The 27,320-nt window shown below is 38.9% G+C and overlaps 1 protein-coding gene and 1 pseudogene across 2 annotated transcripts; both read left to right on the plus strand.

Moving 5' to 3' along the window:
* Positions 1-48: 48 nt before the first annotated feature.
* LOC148734512 (solute carrier family 12 member 4-like) lies at positions 49-24,371 on the plus strand (annotated as a pseudogene). The gene is made up of 23 exons (XR_015999475.1): positions 49-166; positions 422-491; positions 606-713; positions 2,817-2,832; positions 7,872-8,018; positions 8,604-8,662; positions 8,766-8,892; positions 9,351-9,595; positions 9,887-10,053; positions 10,914-11,055; positions 11,131-11,246; positions 17,525-17,582; positions 18,048-18,170; positions 18,417-18,590; positions 18,763-18,864; positions 19,149-19,268; positions 20,355-20,431; positions 21,218-21,292; positions 21,599-21,974; positions 22,362-22,530; positions 23,156-23,266; positions 23,685-23,779; positions 24,332-24,371. The product of XR_015999475.1 is annotated as a solute carrier family 12 member 4-like (transcript).
* Positions 23,202-27,246, plus strand: LOC148734513 (contactin-associated protein 1-like). Its single transcript, XM_088752785.1, has 5 exons — positions 23,202-23,266; positions 23,665-23,779; positions 24,332-24,425; positions 24,743-24,907; positions 26,127-27,246. The coding sequence occupies exons 1-5, from the start codon at positions 23,202-23,204 to the stop codon at positions 26,846-26,848; spliced, it is 1,161 nt and encodes a 386-aa protein (XP_088608911.1). The 3' UTR covers positions 26,849-27,246.
* Positions 27,247-27,320: the final 74 nt, after the last annotated feature.

A 27,320-nucleotide genomic window follows, 5' to 3' on the forward strand; every position in this document is an offset into this window, starting at 1 on the left:
GACGGGCTGTCTTTGATTTGCAGGATGTGAACCTTTCTCAAGATGAAAATGTCCCACAATCGTTTTAAGGTATCAAAGGCCAGTACTGATGGAGCAGAAAAGACAAAAGAGACTTTCCGACGGGTGAATCTGTCAACAGATATCGAAGTGAATATTATCCAACCATGTAAGGAAACTTTTTTTGCGAGGAGAGGGTACCAACCAATTGAATGACCACGTGTAACGTACACAATAACTTTTAAATTTTTTTTCACCCTTCACTCGTTGAGGTTAATTTTTTGCAACATTTGCCTTTCATTTGAACCCTGCAACTCTTTAGAGATCCGTATATCCAGGAGGAACTCGACCTAAGTCGAAGTTGATGCTTTTCTTCTCGCAAACGAAACGTGCGTAAGTCGGTTTCTTCGTTTTCCGTTTACAGCCCCAGACAGAAAAGAGTTGAAGAAATCAAGTATTTTGACCGGAAAGGCTGGAAATTTAGCTTTGTACGAGGTAACTACAGTAGGCTTTTTTTCTACTGAACCGTTATTTGTTTTTGTGTGGACTTCATTATCTCGCACCGCATGCCCTCTGTTCATTTGATCTTTTATCTCCTCTTACGAACGGGATGAAATTCAGAAACGACCAAAGATTTCGACGCTTTTAGAGAGTTTGTCGAGATACGAAGCTGTTGCATCTCCGCAACAAGACGACGATGAAGGAGAGCGAAAGCGGCCACAACTACTTGTTGATTTGTAGGGTTGGTTAAAGGCAGGAGTACTAAGCGGCAAGCAAAGCGCACTAGAATTCTACAACACAACTGCCATGTTTATTTCACCTCGTGGTCTATCGTTACATAAGATAATTTATTCTGACAACCAGATGAGATAGCCAATCAACATCCCTTCTTCTGGGGGAAAGAAAAGAAAACTTAACATTTTTGGAGTGTCAATGAAAACAGTTACAACGTCGACGAAACTATGATATGAGTAAGAGGCACTGATTATAAGTCAACATGCCTATAATGAAATCATGACCAATTAGAAACCAGTGTCAATTACTTAATTATATAGTCATTAAAACGAACAGGAGGATTTATGGATCGTCGTGGTCTATTTACTACAAGGCTGTTGGGCTGAGCATTTTGGGTGTTGCTTGCATTGTTGTCACTGTTATTTGCCACTTCACCAGGTGAAGATTTGGTAGACGCCGTCTGTTCTTTTGGTGCTGTTTGGTTGGAAGAGTGAGGGACATGAGATGGGGAAGTGTCTCGAGTCTTGAGGTTTACTTTTGTGGGTCTAAGGTGAACTCTATTTCGTCGATATGTGCTTCCATCAGGTCTTTTGACCTCATAGGTTCTTGGGCCTAGTATGTTGGAGACTTCACCAAATTTCCAATCTCTTCCTTCCAAGTGTTGAAAGAATATGTGCTGTCCTACGTCCAGTTCAGGGAGACTCTGCGCTTTCCTGTCATGGCTTTTCTTGACGGTGTCTTTGCGCGCTTGACGCCTTACCTCAATGGGATCATTGCTCGGATGCTTGTTGAATGAGGGTACGAGTGAGCGCGTCTTACGTTTGAACATGAGTTCAGCAGGGCTAAGACCAACGTCCTGTCGTGGGGTGTTGCGGTGCTCCAATAGAGCTTCAAGTGGATCACTACCTTCTTTGTGAGTCTTGATCAGCAGTTTCTTCATGGATTTCACGGCTGCTTCAGCTTTTCCATTTGCTTGCTGGTGCATGGGTGATGAAGTCACGTGGATGATATGCCAGGCTTTAGCAAACAAATCGAATTCAGAGCTGGAGAACTGTGGGCCATCGTCTGATACAATCATTCTGGGGATTCCGTATCGAGCGAAGTGACTCTTGAGTAGGTTAATTACACGAGTGCTTGTTTGAGTACTGAGGAGATCAACCTCGATAAAGTAGAATAGTAATCAACAGTTACTAGGTAGTACTTATCCGCAATTTGGAAAATGTCAAGTCCAATCTTTTGCCAGGGTTCGTCACCCTCCTTGTGTTGCTTGAGAGGCTCACGTTGATTCTTTGGCTTCATTTCTTGGCAGGCTTCACATGAGTCAGCCAATTGCTTTATGTCGCTCGCCATTCCGGGCCAGAATACAGAACTTCGTGCTCGTCGGAGCATACTGTCAGCACCAAGGTGAGAGCTATGTAGCCTCTTCCTTATTCTTGACCTCAAAGATTGAGGGATGACTATTGCTTCGCCTTTAAGGAGTACGCCATCAGCTGCAGATAGAGTGTCACGGATGTCAAAATAGGGCAATGCTGAGGGAGGAATGTTGCGTTTTCCATCTGGCCATCCGTTCATCACTAGTTCCATTACATCTTGTAGACCATTGTCTTTCTTCGTTGCTTCCTGTATTTCTTCCAGGTGAGCATCAGGAATGTTACCGAATATGTTGACGTTCATGATTCGGGCACGGTTGTCGTGATTGTGACCATTGGAGTTGAGGTGAGCTCTGCTTAATGTGTCAGCTAGATGAAGTTCAGACCCCTTCACAAACACAAAGTTGACATCATAGCGATTGTAGCGCATCATCAAGTCTTGAAGACGTTTAGGGGCTGTGCTCAGAGGTTTGCGGAGTATTGCTGACAGGGGTTTGTGGTCATTCTCTACTGTCACTGCCCGACCAAAAGTGTACTGATCGAAACGCTCTAGTCCGTACAGCACGGCTAAAGCTTCCTTCTCAATCTGAGCCCAATTCCTCTCCGATATCGTCAGTGCACGTGAAGCATACTCAATAGGACGTCCGTCTTGAAGAAGTACTGCACCTATGCCATGCTGGCTGCTGTCGACTTGGATTACAATTTCCTTTGAAGGATCAAAATAAGCCAAGTATGCAGATTCAGACAGCTTTTCCTTGGGAGTGCCAAATGCTTCTTCGCATTCTTTGGACCATACAAATGAGGCATTTTTGCGAGTTAACTTTCTCAGTGGTTCGAGCGTATCTGCAAGATTTGGAATGAATCTGGATACGTATTGAGCCATGCCGCAAAGACGTCTTACGCCTTCTACGTCAGTGGGAGCAGGCATATCAACTATGGCCTTAACTTTAGCTTTGTCCACTTCTATGCCATTGCTAGTGATCCTGTGACCATGGAACGTAATATCTTTGAGTCCAGTTTCTTGCTTATCTTCATTGAGTGTAATGTTCCTTTCTTTACATCTTTGTAAACACTTCGAGAGATTCTGGTTGTTGTCAGCGAGTGCTTCGGATTCAGTTGCACCACAACCAACGATGATAATGTCATCAACAATATTGAAGACACCATCTAAGTCTTCCAGGGCTTCATCAATTTTCCGTTGAAAGATTTCACTTGATACTTTTAGACCAAACGGTAACCTCTTCCATCGATATCTACCAAATGGGGTTATCATTGTAGTGAGTTTACTTGATTGTTCATCAAGTCGAACATGCCAATAAGCCTCTTTGACGTCAAGTTTGCTGAAGACTTTGGCGTTCTTGAGCTTAGGGAGTACGTCATCCAACACAGGTAGTCGGTAGTGCTCACGTAGAAGTGCACTGTTCAGAGGTTGAGGATCTATGCAGATCCGGAGCTTACCGTTGTTTTTGTGCACGATAACCATTTGACTGACCCATTCAGTCGGTTCAGTAACTGGTTCCAATACGCCTTTGCTTACCAGCCGATCCAGTTCCTGTTTGACATCATTTTCAATGGCTAATGGTACTTTACGACATGGGAGTACTTTGGTGGGTACAGACTCATTCACCCTCAGAGATGCCACTCCCAGGTCACCCAGTGGAGGAGTAGACACTTTTGAAATGAAGGCATTACAGTTGATGGTTATAAAACCAAGTTCCTGTATAGTATTCAGGCCAAGAAGATTAGTAAAGCCGTTAGGAACTACAATGAATTTGACTTCATGTTGAGTGTTGTCACTTGGATTAGTGGTAGTTAAAGAAGTTTCACCCAGAGGTTTGAGGTTGGTCTTGTTCCACATGTTGAGACGAATGTTTGTTGGAGATACTTGCTGCCTTCCAACATGTTTTTGGCAAATTGTATTTACGTCAGCAGCACTGTACAGTTGGAATTTCAAGATATGGTCATTGATAGAGAGATTTGCTGTGACTCCAGTTTCCTCATCATTAATGGCGAAAAGCCATTTGTCATCAAAGGCATTATTAGGGTCATTATGATCATCCGATTGAGACGCAACAGCATGTACTTTCTTCGAACATTTGGATTTGAAATGGTTCAGGCCTTTGCAATTATCGCATGTCTTACCCCAAGCTGGGCATTTTTCTCGTTTTCGTTCATGTTTGTAGCCACAATATTTACAATCAAACTGTAAATTGTCATTACCTGCCTTCGACATGCTGCTCTTGTTGGATCTGGTTCTCCTGTCTTGCAGTTTTGGGTTGGATTTCTTGGAGACTTTGTTCAGATTAGATGGAGTTGAATGTGAGGCGCTTCCGATGTTGTTTTTAAGCTCCTTTACTTGTTTATTTGATTGCTCGAAAGCTCTGCATATTTTCAGGGTTTTGTAGAGTGTGAGGTTGTCTTCTCTCAATAGAAGCTCTTGTAGTTTTCCAGTCACTGTGAAGACGATTTTGTCTCTCAGCATCCTATCCTTTTCAAGAAAGTTGCATGCGGTGATTCTTGTTTGTAGCTCATTGAAGAATTTGTCGAAGGGCTCTTGATACTCGATGTTCCAGAACCGATGTGATTCCATCACCTCGTTGTCTCGTGGGTTGCAGTATTTTTCGAGTGCTTCGAAGACTTTTTCGGGGTCATCTTTATCTCCTTCCTCGTTCCACGTGAAATTATCGTATACTTCGAGGACATCATTTCCAGCACAATTCAAGATGATTGCTGTTTGGATTTGTTTTTCCTTCGCTGTTGCTCCAGAAGCGGCTAAATACACTTCGACTTGTCGTCGCCATCGTTTGAAGTTTTCTGAGATATTTCCAGAATTTATGTCGAGTTGGGGCGGTAGACGAAAATTCCCTGTCGCCATGATTGAATTTTGCAATCCCGTAGCTGCCACCATGTTGATTTGTAGAGTTGGTTAAAGGCAGGAGTACTAAGCGGCAAGCAAAGCGCACTAGAATTCTACAACACAACTGCCATGTTTATTTCACCTCGTGGTCTCTCGTTACATAAGATAATCTATTCTGACAACCAGATGAGATAGCCAATCAACACTACTCAGGTATGATATTCATGTAAAAATAATTCGAACAAAGCGAGTTACTAACCATGTTGAAGGAACAATTACTGACGCATCGCTGAGTCTTAAGAAAATAATAATAATAATAATAATAATAATAATAATAATAATAATAATAATAATAACGAATATTTATACAGGATAGCCCTTCAGTGCAGGAGCACTGTTATCAATGGGGTCCTGTCTAAATAACATAATATAAGGATAAAAACTAGAATAAGGTAAGGATGACTACGCACCTAATTAAATACCCTATGCAAAAAATTGATCTAAAGACTCCCTAAATGGTACCCTACTGCTAATTTGCTTGATTTTTAAAGGTAAAAAATTAAAAACTGAAGCTCCTAAAAAATAAAAACTTTTCCGAGCAAAGTCAAGTCTCACTCTCGGCAGAGCAACGGTGGTCTCTCTGTTCCTCGTATTAAAATCGTGGGTTAACAATCTAAAATATTCTTTGAAAGGAATACAAACATTGCCGTTTAGGCAATCAAAAACAAATAAACAAGCCTTTTTCTTTAAAAAATTTTCAATTGTGGGTAGACGGAGTTCACAGTTTAGACATTTTGAGTTTTGCAGAATAATCCTGTGACTACGTTTTTCCAGGTTTCTTATTTGGCACCTTCGTGTCTCTGACCAACCAAGCGTAATTTGACCGCAGTAAGTGCATATGGGCATTATCATTGCTCTGTAGATTCGTTCAGCGGTTAAGGTGTCTGTTGTATCTTAGGAAACTCAAGGACGAAATTATAACCAAACCCGCAATGAACATGAACATTCCAAGATCCTTTTATTCCTGTTCTATCTCTGCGCAGGCGCATCCATGTACACGTAACACAACCGTGACGTAACTTAATACAATGTAACACAAGTATAACAAAACAAGGTCACGATATAACAGTGTCAGTGTCAGAACGGATTTGTCGTAATAAATTCATTCTTCCTGCAGATTTCTTGTATGTTTTGTAAAAGTGCTTGTCAAGATTCAATGTAGGGTCCAGATAGACACCTAGGTACTTGTAATTTGTAGTCGTGTCGATGGGAGATCCATTTACTGAGAGGTTTAGTTCTTTGCCATCAAAACCACTTAATCTTTTTGCTGTTCCGAATAGCGTTACCTCAGTTTTTCCTTTTTTGAGATTAATGATAAGTTCGTTATCTCGAAACCAGGAGGCAAGGCTATTGATGTCTTCGCTAAGATTGTGTTGAATACTATCCAAGTCTTTCGAGGATATAATTACATATCAATTAAAAATATAATGAAGGTCAATTAGACTCTCGACCTTTGAAAATAGAGCACAGTAAACCGCCATGTTTTGTCTCGCTGTTATGACAGACGCAACAGAGGATAAGCCTATTTTCATTATTTAGTATGTCTGCGGGAGTCTAGCGCAATTTGAATCAGCTATAAGGTCCACATATATTTATTAAAAAATATTGTGCCTTTATTCATGAACGTATTCTCTATCCAATTAGAAATAATTTGCGAAGTGAAGGTGGAGTGTGGGGTATAGTGTAGGAGAGTGATTCAGCCCTCCACAAAATGTGGAGCACTTGGCTTTTCATTGGGTTCATTCTTAATATTTCACACTGGGAAAGTGCTGTGGTCTGGCATTTTGGAACAGTGAGTTCTCAAAAATGTAAGGGATGCGCCAGGTTTTCTGTTTTGTATATGAGACAAATATTTTGCAGTACTACCTTTTAGCATCATTGTACAACCTTTTGTTGCTTTCGATTATGCTAAAAAACTTGTGCTATACCAGTAGCCAATTGCAGTCTTTGACTATATATTTCATTTATTTGTAATTGTATCACCACCTGTGGAACTGAATTGCAACATTGAGAGTGTAAAAGAAAGTCCAGGATTGCATTAATGTTCTGCAACTAGAATTCTTTTTTCTAGCTCTATCTCAGAATGCTCAATAATGACTTTGGTATCAGTGGGGTATACAATTATTTGAACTAGGGGGGCATTTGATGTCTTACCTCTAATTGGCTCATATGGGGTTGGTTTTTTTTAAAATTTCCTTCATTATTGCTGTTTTTTTTTTCCATATCAAATAATCAAATGGGGAAGGAAAGTGACATGAATTCAAGAGCCTTCCCTCCTTCCATGCTTAACCACTTTAAAAGGGTTCCTTGTGGTCTGAGACCCTCACTCCCTAATTATGTTCAGTATTCGATGGCTGTGTAGATGAAAAATGTTATCTTTCAAAACCACCAACCACCTTAGAGTTTAAAATGACTTCTCCACAAGTTGTCTGTTATGGTGGGTGAGGGTATTTTTTTTTCCTTGAACCACTCATGGGATCAATTTTACTGCTTTCAGTGGGACATGGTAGCTGTTAAGGAGTTCTGCCAGGTTAATTCCCAGGCATGCCAGTCCTTCCACATTAGCCAGGGTCTAGGAGTCTACTTGAAACAACCAATTTGATAACCTAAAACATTCCCTACTTCATACTGAACACAAGTACGACCTAAAAAAAGACATTTAGGACTATCATTCTAGGGTTTAAATGATTAAATTATACCACCAGCAGTATTGGTTGCATCACTATAAGAATAAAAAATGTCTAAAAGTTTATTGTTACAATCAATGATAAAATAAAAATTATGATTAATAACTTAGTTTTTTTTCTGAAATATGGACTACAGTTTTCAGAAGTATGTTTTAAATTTTGCAGGCCACCAAGATGGGTACACTTATGGGTGTGTACCTACCAACCATTGAGAACATTAAGGGTGTTATCTTGTTCATCCGTTTATCTTGGATAGTTGGAATAGCAGGAACATTACAAGCTTTCCTCATTGTCTTCATTTGTTGCTGTTGTGTAAGCATTCATCCTTAATGGAACCATGCATCTTTATCTATTTTCACAATAAAGTGAAATTAGCAAACAAATCTGAAAATGAGCAAAGATAAGGATGGTTAAGATTAATATCTAACTATAAACTATAAGGAACTTGAAAGATGGACACTGAATGGAAGCTGATGTAGGCTCTGAGTTGATGAAACAAACATAGCACTTCGTAATGATGGGACGATGATGCCTAAGCCAAGAAAATATTTATTTAGAAGTACAAAATACTTTCCAAAAGCCAGAAATACCAGGAACTTAGGGCTTTTCTGATTCAGATTCTAGTCTACTATTTATTAGGCCACTTAATCCCACATGAGCTGTGTAGTAGGCAGTCTCAATAAAATGATAGATTATGTTGATTACCATAAGTTGTAGCTGTTCCAGTTAAGAATCAAAGTCACTCTTGAAACAAACAAAGAAGAGATCAGGTGGTAAACATCATTTCCCAAAAAGGTTCCTAGTTGTTTACTTTCAAGTTTTATGTATGTTGATTATATTTATTATTTTTTTAAGTTTGTAATAAATTTATTAATTAAAAACACTTTTTCTTTATAGACCATGTTGACTGCCATCTCAATGAGTGCCATAGCTACAAATGGAGTTGTTCCAGGTAAAATGTTTCCTAACTTACTTTAAATCTGCTCTGAATTTAATAAACTTTCAACCCCAGGAAACCTTAGTAAGGTGTTAACTTTATTTTTTCACGATTTTCATGATTTTCATGATTTTTATGATTTCACGTGCTCTTGGTCCAGAATTTGGTGGAGCTGTTGGGCTTCTGTTTTATCTTGGAACCACTTTTGCTTCATCAATGTACATCTTTGGTACAATAGAAATACTCCTGGTAAGTTACTAGAAACTGTTGATTGTCAGTAATACCCAACTTGACAAAAATCATTAAAACACCTTCCCTGCCAAAAATCTGACTCTCTTTGGATTCATTCATGCATACACCGACCTTTTGAAAGCTTACAATTAAAACAGTTTAATTTATGTTGCAGTGTTCAAATAGACCCTGGATTAACTTTCTTGGAAGGTGACTGACTAGACTAACTTAAAAGGTCTTTCTTGTTGTCTTCCTTTTGCCTCAATTTGTCTCATGAGTATTTAATAAAGATCTGAGTGGTAGGTAGGGAAAGCAGTGTTCAAAGAAACCTAAGCTTAATGGCACAATTGTTGCAAAAGCTGGGTTCCACTCCGTGTTTTGGGTAATAACTCTCTAGTGGCAGAGTAATTTAGGAACAACTGCTTCAAATGCAAATGTTTTAATTGTTATTTTTTTTTATTTATTTTTTTTTACAGACATACATGGCTCCATCAATGTCCCTCTTTGGAGATGTGAGATCAGGAGGTGGTGCACAGTCTCCAGTGATGTTAAACAACATGAGGGTGTATGGCTCCATCTTGTTGATTTTACTAATTGCAGTGGTTTTTATTGGTGTCAAGTATGTCAACAAATGTGCCTTTCTGTTTCTGGTCTGTGTGTTGTTTTCCATCTTGGCCATCTACCTCGGATTCTTTTCTGCACATGCTCGGGAAATGCCCAGGTGAGGAAAAATGTGTTCTCCTCATTCAGTCAAACTTTCCTTGGGCATTAAATCAGCCAGTTTTATTTTATTATTGCTTTCATAACAAAGCTGATGAAATTTGTAAGTATAGATTAAGTCATTTTCTAAAATAATGAGTTCAGTGTTTCTTGATTTAAACCCCTTTTTATATCAGGGCTTATGATTAACCCTTTATACCATGGCCCTTTCTTTCTCTCTACAGACTTCATAATCAGATGTAGATTCTGAATTTCCCATATGCTGAATAAAAAAAGCTCTTTATTTTTGCAGGATCTGTTTGTTAGGTGACAAGTTATTAGCCAGTAACAGTTATCATGAGTGTGCAAGGAATGATACTTTATTAAATGTAACATATGGAAATGATGAGATATTCTGGAGAAAAAATCTTCTGAGTGATGTGGTTGGAGTGCCAGGCATTCCCAGTGGGCTTTTTGTTGGTAAGTTAATTTTGTAGACCGAGAATCTAATTCCATCTTACCGTAGTTTCTGTTTGTTCATTCATTTGTTTATTCACCCATTCATTCACTTTTTCATTCCAGTGTTCATTCCTTGACTCTTTTTTTTAACTGTAACTGATTTTTAAAGATAGTTTTTTGTATTGTTGTGGCTATTTCATGCAAAGTATAGTTCATTAGTAGGATGGGTGATGGGGTATGATTGAAAGTTGGTCATGGTTGAGCCCAGACCAGGTTAATGTGTTTCGTTCTTTGGCAAGACACTTACACACTCTTACAGTGCCTATCTCTCCACCCAGGAGTACTCGTAGGTTATTTATTGGGCAGGAGGTTCTTATTAGAATAAAATGTCTCCTTGGATCCAGAGTTTGAAAAAAAAACAAAAATTCTGGATCATGGTCCATATTAAAAAATATTGACTTGATGTGAGTGGGCAATGAGCCAATCCGTTTCAAAGATTTTAAGATTCTGGCCCTGTGAGATGCTTCAGAACAAAATAAAAATGAGTACCAATAAACTGTCAATTTTCTGACAAAATACTGAGAGGTAACTGGACTAGACTAGTATCCTCTCCATGGGAGGTGGAATAGCAATTGCCATGAACTCTGGTGGTCAGGGAGGGCTGTAGCCTCTCCACTTTTTTTAAAAAAACTTGTCTTGTTTAGTATGTCCCCATCCCCCTGCCTTGTTGGCTGAAGCTTATACATTCATCTAAAACCTGGGAAGGGGGGGGGGGAGGCTTACTAAAAATATTTGCTGTACAGGCCCCTGCTGCCAGTCTGGGGTACCTGGCTTTTTTCTGACTTGACATGTAATGCACTTCTGTTATAAATGATTTAAAGATAATTGGAACAGTCAGTATCTGAAGAAGGATGAAGTTTCTCCTGGTGTCCAGGCTGGTGAATATCAAGGGGAAGTGAGATCTGATATCTCCACATCATTTTTCATTCTACTGGCAATTTTCTTTCCCTCTGTCACTGATAGGTAACTCAGAGATTAAAAGGTTTATTCTGAGTTAAGTTGTGCGCGGTATACAAGGATCCTTTCTCTGATTATGAGGCTATGATTGTCCAAAGGTATCGTGGCAGGGTCGAACAGGTCTGGTGACTTGAAGGATGCACAGCAGTCTATTCCTAAGGGTACAATAGCAGCCATAACAACTACATCTGTTGTCTGTATCCTTGGCTTCATGCATAATATTCAGCATATTAAGTTCCCAAGATCCAAAATCTAAATATTCTGAATTTGGTGTTTTATCTCAGAAGCACCGTATTTCCCCGCAGATGGGCCACACCCATTTATAGGCTGCACCTCAAACTTTTTGATCAATTTTCATGGGGAAAAAATTATTAGTGAGAAGTGATCAGAAATCGCCTAGCTGTCATAATGAAACCATTACCAAAGAAAAGTTGTAAAATTGTTAAAGCTGGCTTATATTAAAATGAATAAGAGGCTTCAGTGGTGCTGGCTTGTGCTTCCCATCATGATACGATTGTTTCTAAACTGAGTAACATGGTAATGAGTAACTGAGACATCTTGAAAGTTTTCTTTTCTCTCAGCATTGAGATTCAACTATATGAACTAGGTCTGATACCACTGAGTATGTAAAAAAAACACATCCCCATTTAAAAATGTACTTCCCCATTTTAAAATGTACTTAACATTTTAGGAATCTTAGTTCCTGAATGAACCAATCAGATCTCAAATACATTTTTAATGAGATTTTTGGGAAATAAGTTACTGTATCAACCAATCAGATTTGGGTTTGTAATATGAACCGTACTCTTCAGGAACTAAGTTCCTCAAATAACCAATGACATGAAAGAATATATGCCATGTCATTGCTAAATTAAGATTTGTCTGTTTTATTTAAGTCAACACCAGATAAAACAGATAACATATTATAGATAGGACATTCTGCTAAAGTGCAGTAATGTTTCACATCAAACTGGATGCTATCTTTAGTAAAATATATATTCTCTTTGAGGCTTTACTATTTTTATTTAGCCCTCGACATGTAAAAGCTTTTGTAAAGCTTTGTCACAGTTGTAATTTTACAGTAAAAATTAGTTCCATTCATTGTCTTTCACGTACCATAGAAATGTTTTGAATACACTGTGGTTAACCCAGCGATGGAAATGCGCCTGATTGCATAAAATTCCACAGAAATCGTTGACAGAAAATGCCACCAACAGTTTTGCCGCACTTTTTATCTACGCCGAAAGCCGAATATTAAGAAAGCGATCAAATGACCATTATCTTTTGTAATGACTGTCAAGTCATCTTCGGTTAACGTGCAAATGATCGTGACCCCGTGATAAAATTTCTCAACCTCATTATGTAAACGACACGTTCTCACAAAGCGAGAAGATTTTACGAGCCTTCATGTCACGAATGTGATAATGGCACTACAATAGCCACGATACCGTAACGCTTACTAGAAAGTAAGCAAGGACTTGACCTGTGGCCGCACGAGAAACGTTATCACCTTACTTTTCTGCTCTATTTTGGGATAGACAACGATTGCGTTACATGATTTTTGCAAAGGATGTAAGCCGAATTGAAGCAAATCATGTTACCGAAACACAGCTAATAACTACAATATTTACGAGGTGAATTAATCATCAAAAATTAGAATAATTCGTTTAACATCTTCCATAATCAAATGCTAGCAGTTAAGTAAACTTGAACCTTTGCTACACAATATGTAAATAATTATTCTGTTACATGTTATGATAATCCAATGAAGTTAACTTACCGGGCTTGAACGTCGTTCGGATCGTGAAATTTCCATTCTCCATTCAGTTTCCATGCCAAGCGATTCAAAGTTTCTAATTTTTAGAAGAAATTGCATTTTTTTTAAATCTAGGTTTCGCCTCCTTCTCGGATAGGATGTCCACTCATTTCGCGCCATAAGGTAATTTTTGGCGGGGAATAGATCGATACCTGGTGTTTGTCGCTGTGTTTTCTGAAATGCACTCCCGACAGATTTAGCCGTGTTTTGAGACAGTTAGAATACATTAAGCGTTCAAGAAAGCCACAAAATGAAATTGATTTTGACATACAAGAATGAGGCTCGTTCACAAGAGTCCGATCTTGCGAAAGTTATCAATCGAACGCAGTTAATTTCACGGGAAGTCATGTTGTGACCTCAGCAGCATTGTTTTCCAATCTCAAGTCAAATAACCGCTTGCTGATTGGCCAAAACAGTAACTAATTTCATGACCGCGCGAGTCACCGACTACCACGTAGAATACTTTTAAGCCAGACACTATCAAAATTATTTAACATATTATAACAGGAGTCTATTAAGCAGCAGCTTTTGTTACACAACACGATGTTTGTGTTAAATCATGCCCGCACTGCCTTCTTTCAAGTAATTTTTTAAACTTCCGTTCTTTTGTCGATCAAATCAGTCGGCACTTCTTCCCGTTTATGAAACCGGCTTCATCTTGATGAGATTTTCCGAGTTGTCGAAGGGGTCATAGTCCTCTTTAACCTGTGCTCAATGAAATAATTCGCATTTAGTTCGTACTTGAGACTGTCACCTCCTTCTAGGTGTCAAAATGATACAACACTCAGTTGTTCTTTTTAGCAATGTTTTCCACATCTGTATACAGTCGTCGATACAATGCGCATTACGCTCAGCAAAATGTCCACGTTTGCGAGATATCTTAACAACTGTCTAAAAAAATCCTCTCTACTCTTAATTTTATTATCATCCACCTTTACTTCCGAGTTGCTGATCGTCCTCAGGCCTCAAACAGCTCGAAGCTTACAGCGTTTGAGTTGGTGAATCATTAACCACTACATTATGTCACATTACATTCGTTTATCCCCTTTCGAATATGTGGTCGATAAAATAGTTCGTATTCAGTTGCTCGAAATGCTACCTTTTTTTAACTTGTGTCTTGACTTACGTCCAAGGATTCAGTCTAATTCTTTATTTCATCAGTAGGTAATATGTTGCTTCTGAGTTGGCGATCGTCTTAAAACAGCTCGAAGCTTACAGCGTCCGAGTTAGTAAATCATTACATCATCACTAATGTCACACTACATTCAGTTGTCCTTTTTCGAATCTGGTGTTGTGAAAATTCATCGAAATTTCACCCCCTTTAATATTTCGTAACAAAACGTATAAACACATATGGTGCACGATCCTCTCAGTAGATAGCGCTATTTAAGCAATAGCGAAAATCAGACCTGAAAAAAAATCAGGCCTGTACGGGATTCGAAACACTGACCTCTGCGATACTAGTGCAGCGCTCTACCAATTGAGCTAACAAGCCAACTGGGAGCAGGCCGTTAAGTTGATTCGTAATAAACCCGTGAAAGTGATAAATCAGATACAATGAAATATATGAAGTTCATATATTTTGAACTGCGGTATTAGATACATATGGTGCACGATCCTCGCAGTAGATAGCGCTATTTAAGCAATAGCGAAAATCAGACCTGAAAAAAATCAGGCCTGTACGGCATTCGAACCACTGACCTCTGCGATACTAGTGCAGCGCTCTACCAATTGAGCTAACAAGCCAACTGGGAGCAGGCCGTTAAGTTGTATCCAAAATGTATAAAGCGATATCCTTACAACTCTTCAGTTTATTAATAGGCAAACTCACTTTTGAGCTAAAGATCGCTCTGAAGTAGCTTCACTCTGCTTGATTATTTCAATGTTAAGCTTTTTTAGAAGTCGAGAAAAGGGGTCGCACTAACGATTCCGATGTTTGAATTTGACTTAAGTACTGTCTTGACATCATACGTATGAGACGTGCTGTAAGTGCCCATTTGTTCTTACAAGTCACCACTGTGGTTTTTGTGGTGGCCGAGGCACCTTTTGAGATCAGTCAGGCCGATGTCCCAATTGAATGTCCTGCCTCAAAGCAGATCGTACCTTGCCGGATGACCTTGATTTACGGACGCTTCGAGCTATTTTAAGACGATCGCCAACTCAGAAGCAACATATTACCTACTGATGAAATAAAGAATTAGACTGAATCCTTGGACGTAAGTCAAGACACAAGTTAAAAAAAGGTAGCATTTCGAGCAACTGAATACGAACTATTTTATCGACCACATATTCGAAAGGGGATAAACGAATGTAATGTGACATAATGTAGTGGTTAATGATTCACCAACTCAAACGCTGTAAGCTTCGAGCTGTTTGAGGCCTGAGGACGATCAGCAACTCGGAAGCAAAGGTGGATGATAATAAAATTAAGAGTAAGAGAGGATTTTTCTAGACATTTGTTAAGATATCTCGCAAATGTGGACATTTTGCTGAGCGTAATGCGCATTGTATCGACGACTGTATACAGATGTGGAAAACATTGCTAAAAAGAACAACTGAGTGTTGTATCATTTTGACACCTAGAAGGAGGTGACAGTCTCAAGTACGAACTAAATGCGAATTATTTCATTGAGCACAGGTTAAAGAGGACTATGACCCCTTCGACAACTCGGAAAATCTCATCAAGATGAAGCCGGTTTCATAAACGGGAAGAAGTGCCGACTGATTTGATCGACAAAAGAACGGAAGTTTAAAAAATTACTTGAAAGAAGGCAGTGCGGGCATGATTTAACACAAACATCGTGTTGTGTAACAAAAGCTGCTGCTTAATAGACTCCTGTTATAATATGTTAAATAATTTTGATAGTGTCTGGCTTATAAGTATTCTAAGTGGTAGTCCGTGACTCGCGCGGTCATGAAATTAGTTACTGTTTTGGCCAATCAGCAAGCGGTTATTTGACTTGAGATTGGAAAACAATGCTGCTGAGGTCACAACATGACTTCCCGTGAAATTAACTGCGTTCGATTGATAACTTTCGCAAGATCGGACTCTTGTGAACGAGCCTCATTCTTGTATGTCAAAATCAATTTCATTTTGTGGCTTTCTTGAACGCTTAATGTATTCTAACTGTCTCAAAACACGGCTAAATCTGTCGGGAGTGCATTTCAGAAAACACAGCGACAAACACCAGGTATCGATCTATTCCCCGCCAAAAATTACCTTATGGCGCGAAATGAGTGGACATCCTATCCGAGAAGGAGGCGAAACCTAGATTTAAAAAAAATGCAATTTCTTCTAAAAATTAGAAACTTTGAATCGCTTGGCATGGAAACTGAATGGAGAATGGAAATTTCGCGATCCGAACGACGTTCAAGCCCGGTAAGTTAATTTCATTGGATTATCATAACATGTAACAGAATAATTATTTACAAATTGTGTAGCAAAGGTTCAAGTTTACTTAACTGCTAGCATTTGATTATGGAAGATGTTAAACGAATTATTCTTATTTTTGATGATTAATTCACCTCGTAAATATAGGAGTAATTAGCTGTGTTTCGGTAACTTGATTTGCTTCAATTCGGCTTACATCCTTTGCAAAAATCCTGTAACGCAATCGTTGTCTATCCCAAAATAGGGCGGAAAAGTAAGGTGATAACGTTTCTCGTCGGCCACAGGTCAAGTCCTTGCTTACTTTCTAGTAAGCGTTACGGTATCGTGGCTATTGTAGTGCCATTATCACATTCGTGACATGAAAGCTCGTAAAATCTTCTCGCTTTGTGAGAACGTGTCGTTTACATAATGAGGTTGAGAAATTTTATCACGGGGTCACGATCATTTGCACGTTAACCGAAGATGACTTGACAGTCATTACAAAAGATAATGGTTATTTGATCGCTTTCTTAATATTCGGCATTCGGCGCAGATAAAAAGCGCGGCAAAACTGTTGGTGGCATTTTCTGTCAACGATTTCTGTAGAATTTTATGCAATCAGGCGCGTTTCCATCGCTGTGTTAACCACAGTGTATTCAAAACATTTCTATGGTACGTGAAAGACAATGAATGGAACTAATTTTTACTGTAAAATTACAACTGTGAGAAAGCTTTACAAAAAGCTTGTACATGTCGAGGGCTAAATAAAAATAGTAAAGCCTCAAAGAAGAATATATATTTTACTAAAGATAGCATCCAGTTTGATGTGAAACATTACTGCACTTTAGCAGAATGTCCCATCTATTGTTATCTGTTTTATCTGGTGTTGACTTAAATAAAACAGACAAATCTTAATTTAGCAATGACATGGCATATATTCTTTCATGTCATTGGTTATTTGAGGAACTTAGTTCCTGAAGAGTAAGGTTCATATTACAAACCCAAATCTGATTGGTTGATACAGTAACTTATTTCCCAAAGATCTCATTAAAAATGTATTTGAGATCTGATTGGTTCATTCAGGAACTAAGATTCCTAAAATGTTAGGTACATTTTAAAATGGTGAAGTACATTTTTAAATGGGGATGTGTTAAATGTAACAGCTACTGATTACAGAAAAATGAGGCTTTGATAACTCACAAACAGATGGCTCCTCTACTGGAAAGTTTTACCTTCTGTTACTTGCATAGGTGTGTTTTGTTGTAATTGTACCTTAACAAAGCTTGAAGATCTCACCTCAGTATTACTCTTTGGAGCAACAGTCCAGGGCGACTTACTCAGAGATAAGTTTGTTTCACTTTGAATTTTACTCCACACAATATTCTTTCACAAACCTTTTCAACTTCACACGTAGTGTTGTAAAGTGGGAATTAACATTCAAGGGACAAACTCAAGCCTAAAACAAACTGTCCCATGAACAGGTATATGTTATAAGAGGGTTTTTGTCCCTTGAGTGGACGAGATGCCCCTAGAATAGAGTCCCTTGTAAGAGAGAGAGAGAGAGAGAGAGAGAGAGAGAGAGAGAGAGAGCTCCCACCTCTCACTTTAACTGCCAGTGAAGAGAAAACCTGCAGCTTCAGGTTTGGTCAAAAATGATTTTTTCTTTTAGAACCTGGATGGGTTTAATTATATTACCTTCTCTATACTCTTGAAAGCAAATGAGCTGTGTTTCATTCTATTGTACCTTTATCAAATATCAATGACGGTCTTTCTGTCGTCATTCCCTTCTGCTGGGCATCCTCTTCATTCCAGGTTTGGTCGTAGTATCAACAGTGTTATGGTCGTAGCTGAGATCGCCTGGCCTCCCAGTAAATGGGTGATTCTGATTGGTTCATTTCTATCCACCGTGGGAGCAGGAATGCAAAGTTTAACTGGGTGAGTTGGTTCCTGACCTATTTGAAATCTTTAAAACGAAATCAGTAGGAGGCCGCACCTCAAGTGCATTATTTTAGGAAGAGCTATCAAAGAGAGCCAAATTGTTCAGTGGCAAAAGTTCTCTTCAAGGACACAAGGTATGACACAGCTTAGATGGTCAAGCGAACCAACGATCCGTTTGGTGGATTTTCAGGATTATGTACCTTTCTATGTTTTAATAAATACCTCATTTGAATTTAATTGCAGTGCACCTCGCTTTTTGCAGGCCATTTCTAGAGACATTCTGATTCCATTTCTCAATATGTTTGCTCATGGTTCTAAGTCTGGTGAGCCAACTCATGCCTTGGTTTTGACAGCTTGTATTTCAGAAATTGGAATTCTGATTGCTAACTTGGACTCAGTTGCACCCATAATAACAATGTGAGTGTGCAGTTTGATAAAACGGGAACTTTTGAAAAAATCGATTATATTTTAGTTTAGTGTCGAAAGTAATTTATAAGAGCTATAAAGGAGAACTTCTTTCTTGGGAGTTGCGGTGTTAAATTAAAATAGTCACTGTGAATTATGTTACGTTGTTTCCCTTGTTACTGAGGTTCTTCTTGATGTGCTACGGAGTCGTCAACTTGGCTTGTGTGCTACAATCACTGCTTAAGACCCCAAACTAGAGACCGCCGCGATTTAAGTATTACCACTGGTATGGTGAATTAGGGGAAGACAATTATTTGATTTAATAGTTTAGGGTCTTTGGCACTCAAGGAATTTGTTGTGAGCAAGTAAATTTTCGTCCTTGCCTCTAGTATTGCTCTCTAATACCTGCTATAAGCGCGTACAAGAAAGAAACTGAGAACCATAGCTGTGTCGAGAAAATCTACTGAATTTTGGGTTAAATTTACCATGAGCCTCGTGCTATACTGGCAGCTATGAACCCTTTTTTAGACTCTTTACCTTTCAAATGCACCTTGGTTATTGCCTGGCTAGGTGTTCGTCTTTCCTGGGCATGTGGTTGTGTCTGGCTCTGATGTTCATCTCCAGCTGGTACTATGCTCTTGTTGCTATGATACTAGCAGCTGCTATTTACAAGTACATTGAATTCCAAGGGTAAGGATATTTTGCTTTTGGCTCGTGCGAGGTTTCCGCCTGACTGAGCGTTCATATGTAAGTCCGTTCACTGATTCGCGACAAAAATGCACATATTGTATTTTCTTATGGATTTTTAGTTCTCTATTTCTGTCATTGAAAATTTTGAAAGGTAGTGTTGATTGGATTGAAACCTTTGTAAAATCAATGTAAAACAAAGAGTGAGGGACGGTTGACAATCACCATAGAGACAAATAAGTTGATAAATAGTAAACAAGGTTGAAGAAGGGTTAAGGGCTGCACGGATTGCAGATGACGAATTTATTAAGTTCTGATTAAAAATTTGTCAAGATTTATAAACCATTACCTATGTTCTCAAAGCTTACGTGACTGGCAGCTCCCCAGCTTATTAATCAAGCTTCATACATGTTTTAAGACCCTCTTTTCCGACACTTTCAGTTATCTGCATAAATGTGGTTCGAAAACACATGCTTTGACCCTCAGAGATAAATTTCGCATTAAATTATTTGATTAAGTTGTGTATTTACTATTAATTTTTAATCATCACTATTCTTATTTATTTATTTACTTTTATTTTTTTTTAATTTATTATTTTTCGGTCATTCCGGGTATTCCGGGTATTCCGGCACGGAATTCCGGCATTCCTTCTTTTCCAAACTACCCTAAAACTACGCGAACAAAGCATCATATTCAGAGGCAGTAATTGTAGTCTCCCCGAGTCTCTCATCTCTTCGGCACACCTTTAATACACAAACGTGGATTAGCGTAAAAGATATTTCCAGAGAGAACAATAACAAGAAGTGAAATCGGTGTGTCGCTATCACACAAGACAGAACGTGATTTCTTTCCTTTCCAGACAAGAGCAACTTTTTTCGTTGTTAACAGTTTGTGGCAAATGAAATAGTTCCAATGGAAAAAGGTCGCTTGCCCCTGATTCAATTCCCTAGTCCGATAAGAAAAGGAAGATCGAAGGCTTGCTACCATACTCCTTTTTTTCTCATCAAATCAATTTTTTCATCACAAGCCCCCACCTCCATGTGGTTACCTCTTGAGTAATGTCTCAGTTAACTAATTATCACTCTACAGTGCCTTTGATATTGACGTGAAGCCCATTCATGCACATTACAGAAAGAACTCGAAGTCAAGTAGATCAGAAATATCTGGTAGGTTCATGATATGGTTAAGACGCGTTCGTATGGATTTGACACCCGGGATTTGACCAAGACATACAATGAATTAATGACATTATCACGACAGGCGATTAATTCATGTTCGTGGAGACCATCTAATAAGCCACTAAAAAGAAATCAACTTTATGTCTGAAGTTAAATGTAAAAAAAACGTTAATGTCTGAATTTATCAAAAAATCTAATCTCAATCATTGCAGTCAATAAATTACTTTTATCGCAATCCATCAAAAATCATAAAAATTGGGTGGCATTAGAAAATGCTTGTGCTGACAGATTTTAAGTGCGGTCGCACTTTGGGTTTGCTCGCCAAGTACTTATCGTATTTACATCCCCTTTTCCACTTAGAACCCACAGTGTTTGAGGTCTGTCAATAATAAATCACACTTCTGGTTTATTTACCTTGAAGCAATCTTTGGCATCAGTTTGTATATTGTAGGCTGTAAGCTACATGTACTTCTAGTATGTGCATCTCCGTGAACAGTGCCATAGGTAGTTATTTTTTACGTCACGTGGTCTCTGCATTTTATGACTGATCGAGAGAAAATTTTGCTTTTTTTTGGTTTTACTTATAGAGAACTGATTTCTTTTTTTCTTTCTAATTTTTATTTTCACTTTATTTTTACTCTTTTAATTAATTATTTTTTAATTATTTATTCAAACTTATTATTTTTAATTATTAGGTAATTTTTTTTTAATTTATTATTTTTTGGTCATTCCGGGAATTCCGGGTATTCCTGGTATTCCGGCACGGAATTCCAGCATTCCTTGTTTTCCAAACTACCTACTGCGAGGGACTGGATAATAATCTCGTGTATCACCCGGGAAGCTGCGAGGGTAAGAGAGAAGGTTACACAAATAATTCATCAGATAAGAGGAAACTGATTGGGTTATAAAGCTTGTTGAAATTATTTATAATGGGTCTAGTATGATATTTCAGTGTAACGGCTTGAAGTGAAAACGATTTTACTCCAAAAAGTCACTGCATGTTGCCCTAACGCCTTTTCACTGATTTTGCTGCTCATTTCACTAATACGTTCAATGAACCCCTAAGTTCTTAAGTTATTGTGAGTTTTCTTTTGTAGTTTTATTGTCAACAAATTAAACTTAGCAACAAAAGTAATCTTTATTTCTTCAAAACAGGTTTTCCCACCGAAAGTGGTCGTATAAAACTCCTCCCAGTTCTAAGTGGTCTGACTCAAGCTGTGAGACGGTCGTTTTTCCACCATTCCACTTTTATCCTGACAAAATAGTTCACGTGCAAATAACTGTCAATCATATGAACTTAAACGATTCCAAAACCGTCCATGATGCCATCACTTCATGGACTGAAAACGTCAACACACAAAATTTCACTGTATGCGCTATGCAATCTGGGAGAAAGAGGAAGAACTTCAATCCATTTGCGACTGTTAACTGGTTAGCATACCAGGGAGCACCGCCTCACGGAATGACGGGACAGATAATGATGCAGGGATGGTGGTCTGGAACAAACTGCGCAGATCTGAACTTTCCAAAGGTAGGATGCCGGGACCCCAAACCTCTCGTCAAGTCTGCCTTGCAATTTCCGTCGAGCTGTAATTTCTATGTGCGTTTTCTACGATAAGTGTAGCTGAGAGAAACCAAAATTCAAGATGTGAAGGAAAAAGTCAAGACAAAACGAAAATAGTAAGGAATAGATAAGCTTGACGCAGACTGCAAATTACACACTTCTAAAGAATTTGGGCAAAAATATTTACGCGCATGGACCTAGACAAAGCTCCTTTCAAATGTTACACTCTAAAACCAAACGTATTTTTTAAAAGCTACTAAGAACTGACAACTGTACTGAAGTATTACGCATACCCTTAATTTTGAAATGTTTTTTTTTCTTTTGGATGCATGTTATCAATTATGCGACCTGCAGGACAAGTTTAAGGAGGCTCCCGTGGTCCCTTGCGACAGCAGAACATCTAAGAACTGGGAAGGGATAAGACGCCGCGCTGTTATGGACCGAGGATGTAACCAAAAGCTCTGCAAAAATTTGTCTCCGAGAATTGCAGAACTTTGATGGCAAACATGAAGACATAATTGTAGTATGTGTCGATTTTTAAAGAAATGTTAGTATATATGTTGTAGTTCAATTTTGTCCTTGGTTCAAATTTTATTTTCTTTGTTTAAAACTCATTATCAACATTAACATGACCGAGAACAAAGGAAAATAAAATTTGAACCAAGGAAAAAACTGAACTACAACATATATGACTATTCTGAATTATGATGAGTTAGATAAGTGACACAAGGAAACACCCTTAAAAAAGTCAGGGTGCTAATTCAGGAATAGAACCTATAAGATACAGAAGAATGTATCAGATGCTGATTGTAGTTACGATTTGTTACACTTTACATGCGATTGGCTGAGAAGGTGGTGCCTATTCTCTAGACCAGTCAGAAACCTTATTGAAGCAAAACCAATCTTTGACACGGAATTGACAATTGACTTCCTTCGGATTTGTCTCACCTCCAATCAAAGAGCCAACAAATGTAACCTAATCAGCGCTTTTGCGTAGCTCTGTTTGTTCCCTACGTTTAATACTTGGGTCGTAAAATCGAGCCAACCCTTGAATAACCAATAAGCTTTCATTACCGCTGAACACACTTTCAAAGCTAACAAAATAATTCTCATGAAAATTTTGATAAATCATTCGAATTTCATTACAGAAGTGGCTGGTGTTTTCCAAACGACCGAAACCATTCTTCGCTGAACATGGCTCTGTCACGTTTTCAAACACATAACTACCAACTGATGAAAATAACAACACTTACTGCAAGGTAGGGGGATAGCTGATCAGAACTTAGTAAATATTTTTGACTCAACGAGGAATAGCTGGCGATAAAATCAGTTGTAATTAGTGACAGTGGTGAAGTTATAAATTATGTGTTAACTGTTTTGGTTGTTGCCATAGAGCAAGATTATCTGCTTTGCTTTTATTATTGTTTGGCTTTTAAAATTGTTCACAAGTGCGTGGCAACACATCGTTACTTGTATGGCAGTGAAAACAAAGAAAAAAAACATCATTTCCGGGACTTTTTATGATGTTAAGCTCATGACTATATCCAAAGCAGCATCCCGTTGAGATTGCAGCGATACTTTCAGTCGCATCATGCAGAAACTCCAAAATTGCAGATCAACAGCTTCGATGATATGAGTTTTTTGGATTTACTTGCAGTTTTTACATTTGCCTCGAAGTTACAACGCAACACCAACAGTCCTTATATCAGCTAATCACAGCGCAACAGCTCATGGAAACTCGGTACCACAATGGAATCACGACATGGATTGAGGTAACAAGTTTCCTCAAGTTTAAAAATTATGTATGCCAAAGTTTTTGAACATTGCAGGAGTTTTTGACGATGAATCTCCATGAACAACCACCAAACAAACACCAAACAACCACCAAACAATAAAATTTATTTGTTTTAGCAGTTAAAATGCATATTAGAATACGAAGGACAAAACATCGGTCGTTGTTCAGACATTCTTTGTCGCCGCTCGTTTGGTGGACTAGTCTTCTCCTACCCCACTGAAAAAAATTGGGGTTTAAAGTGGATTCTGTTCGTTTTCAGGGAACGAAATCAGATAATTTCAGATCGTTCACTATTGCTGAAAATTGATATCTCTCAAATGGCTCTTATAATAGCGACATAATTTTCTTTTCTGATAAGACTTGCACCGACAGGAAATTTGTAGAGTGTACTCGTGATGTGGGCCGTGTTTGTTCTTACAGCACCTCTACCGTTCACCAATTAACATTGCTGCGTAAATCTCACAGCTGAACAAGTACAAATATTCAGCCTGTCTTTCTCAGTATCATTCAGTTCACTTCACCTTTTCAGGACACGAACACACCTGGATTCAGAGTCTGTGTTGTAAAGGAATTGTACGAGACAAGATACGACCCCGTGTCAGTGAGCTATGTGGTCGTTACAGGTCAGTAGCACCACCTTAGTCTTGAGTGTCCATATTGTGTAATGTAGAAGGTGTCTCGTAACAAATTACTAGTTATCGTTTGTTATTTATTCAAGTTGTACTAATCGATCGCATCCTGTGGCGTAAAATTTCGGCAGATATCTGTGATCCTGGCTGGAGTTACTTCAATGGCTACTGTTACTTTACAAGTGAAACCTGTTCAAACTGGACCACAGTACTGAATAAATTTCGACAGGAAAATGCTGTTCTTGTTGATATAAGTAACAACGAAGAAAATGTTTACACACAACATCGTCACAATGGAGAAAAGACGTGACTGGGCTTAAACGACAAACCAGTGGAGGGAAACTTCACTTGGGCCGATCGAGGAGAAGGAAACTTTACAGCTTGGGCCAAGAATCAGCCAAATAGCTTTAATGAAGAGGATTGTGTACACGATCTTGGTGTGAAACACAACTATGAATGGAACGACGTTCAATGCGGTGATTGTCATAAATTTACTTGTAAAAAAGGAAAAGAGACGGAAGGGTTTCGTTAAAGTAAAAATCAGGAATTCTTTTCTCGAGCAAGTGTAATGATTAATGCTTTTCCATAATCAATCGTCGCACCCTACTGTGAGAAATAAACATTTTACGTATGATGCACGATCCTCGCAGTAGAGAGCGCTATTTATGGAATAGCGAAAATCAGACCTGAAAAAAGTCAGGCGTGTACGAGATTCGAGCCACTGACCTCTGCGATGCTAGTGCAGCGCTCTACCAATTGAGCTAACAAGCCAACTGGGAGCAGGCCGTTAAGTTAATTCGTAATAAACCCGTTAGGACAAATCAGATACGATGAATATATGAAGTTCACATATTTGAAACTGCGGTTATTGATACGTAATCGGGTCAGTGGTTCGAATCCCGTACAGGCCTGATTTTTTTCAGGTCTGATTTTCGCTATTGCATAAATAGCGCTCTCTACTGCGAGGATCGTGCATCATACGTATCAATAACTGCAGTTCAAATATGTGAACTTCATATATTCATCGTATAAACATTTTAATCATAAAGCTGATACAAAGATCTTCCTTTTGAATCATAAGCTAGGATTTACTATGGCAGGTGTCATTGAAAGAACTGCTACACAGTGGGGACAATCTTAACTATTATCCTGTTCTTTTACATTTAATTAGAGCTTATGTTTTCGGGTACTTTATTTGTTTATTTAGCTTCGCCTGGCTAGAATACAATTTGTGAAAAAAATAGATTATCAGGCAGGGAGACCACTACAGCCTAACCAACCAGGAAACAAAAAGGAAGTCCAAATTGCTAGAAGCAGCAGGCTGGCGGGCATAGGAGAGACCTATGCCCGCCAACGTGACCTTTGGAGGTCCCGTCTCCTGCAGGGTTAGGGGTAGGAGACGTTAATTTCCCACGCACGAGATTACTGTGTGATGGATGTCCTCCCCTGGGGTGGGATGGGTGGGAAAAGGTGAGGTCGTTACATGGACTAAAGCGGCTGCCAGTGGCGCCTGATAATGCTGACGTCCGATCTCAACCTTAGTAAAAATTATTGTAAGCGCATTGAGATTCTTAAATGCGTATTAAGAACGTTCATTATTATTATTATTATTATTATTATTATTATTATTTACCTCGATTAACGGCTAAAGGATAGCTTTCTTCCTGCCTTACATTTTTAATTTCTTCTTTTAAGATCTCGATGCGTGCGAAAGAAATACCAACAATTGCCATCATTTGGCAGCCTGTACAAATGAACGAGGTGCGTATTCCTGCAAGTGTAACCATGGTTACTTTGGAGATGGATTTGAATGCTCTCACAAGTCTTGTTCCGATATTAGACACCAGACTAGCGTAAGTGGCAGTTACGTTATTGATCCAGATGGCGCTGGAGGACTGGCACCATTTACAGTTTATTGCGACATGAGTGACAAAAATGGAGTTGGCGTGACAGTGATTAGTCACGATAGTGAAAGCAGGACATTGGTGACTGGTTATGGCCCACCGGGGAGTTACTCACGTGACATTCATTACACTGGAGCGAGTCTGTCTCAGCTGGCGGGTCTCACCAGAGTCTCCCCACACTGTGAGCAGTATATTAAATATGAGTGCTACAACGCAGTCATATTTGGCGGTATCGGATACTCTTGGTGGGTGTCACGTGATTCTGTAAAGATGAATTACTGGGGTGGAGCAGCATCAGGCAGTGGTAAATGCGCATGCGGAATGACCAATTCCTGTCCACGTTTAAACACAGCTTGTAACTGTGATGCAAGTGACAATGTTTGGCGTGATGACAGCGGTCTGCTCACCGATAAGATACATCTTCCTGTCAAACAACTCAGGTTTGGACATACAAGTCGTGGAAGTGGTTACTACACACTAGGGAAATTAAAATGTTATGGAATTTCTAAGTGAATCAGACCGAATACTTCCAAATGTTTTACGTGTGAAAGGTGGCTTAAGGTAGAAATGAAAGGTAAACGGCATAAGTTGGTAGCCATAGACAACTGTATCGACTCTAGGATTAGCCCTCATTAGAACGGTGCAGCCACGAATTGTTCCCACTGGCAATAAATTACACCTTCGAGCAAGGACAAAACCTGGATGTAACCGATCCATGAAGTAAATAATTTAGCTGTAGCGGAAGTCGATACCCTAACTTTCGTTGCCACTTGGACAACTCCAAGCTCATGGCGTTTTTAATTAGCTTTATGCGACACAAGACTTTAATCACGAGCCTTTCTCAGTTACTGACTATATCTTTGTCTAAGGTGCAGATACGCTCAGAATAAAGCATCCCCATTGTCTCTGAATACGTTTTTTGTACAGTAGCAATCATGATAATGGTGAAGGAGGCAAAAGCGTAAAGAGCAAAGGACACGTTTTT

The sequence above is a fragment of the Stylophora pistillata genome, chromosome 3 (genome assembly GCF_964205215.1).
Source record: "Stylophora pistillata chromosome 3, jaStyPist1.2, whole genome shotgun sequence".
Taxonomy (NCBI): Eukaryota; Metazoa; Cnidaria; class Anthozoa; order Scleractinia; family Pocilloporidae; genus Stylophora; species Stylophora pistillata.

Bases quoted from the DNA above. Each gene is read 5' to 3' on its own strand.
- LOC148734513 (XM_088752785.1), top strand. From the start codon at position 23,202: ATGGCTCTGTCACGTTTTCAAACACATAACTACCAACTGATGAAAATA. The intron at 23,267-23,664 runs GTAGGGGGATAG...ATTTACTTGCAG, and splicing joins ATAACAACACTTACTGCAAG to TTTTTACATTTGCCTCGAAG. The intron at 24,908-26,126 runs GTGATTGTCATA...TCTTCTTTTAAG, and splicing joins ATGGAACGACGTTCAATGCG to ATCTCGATGCGTGCGAAAGA.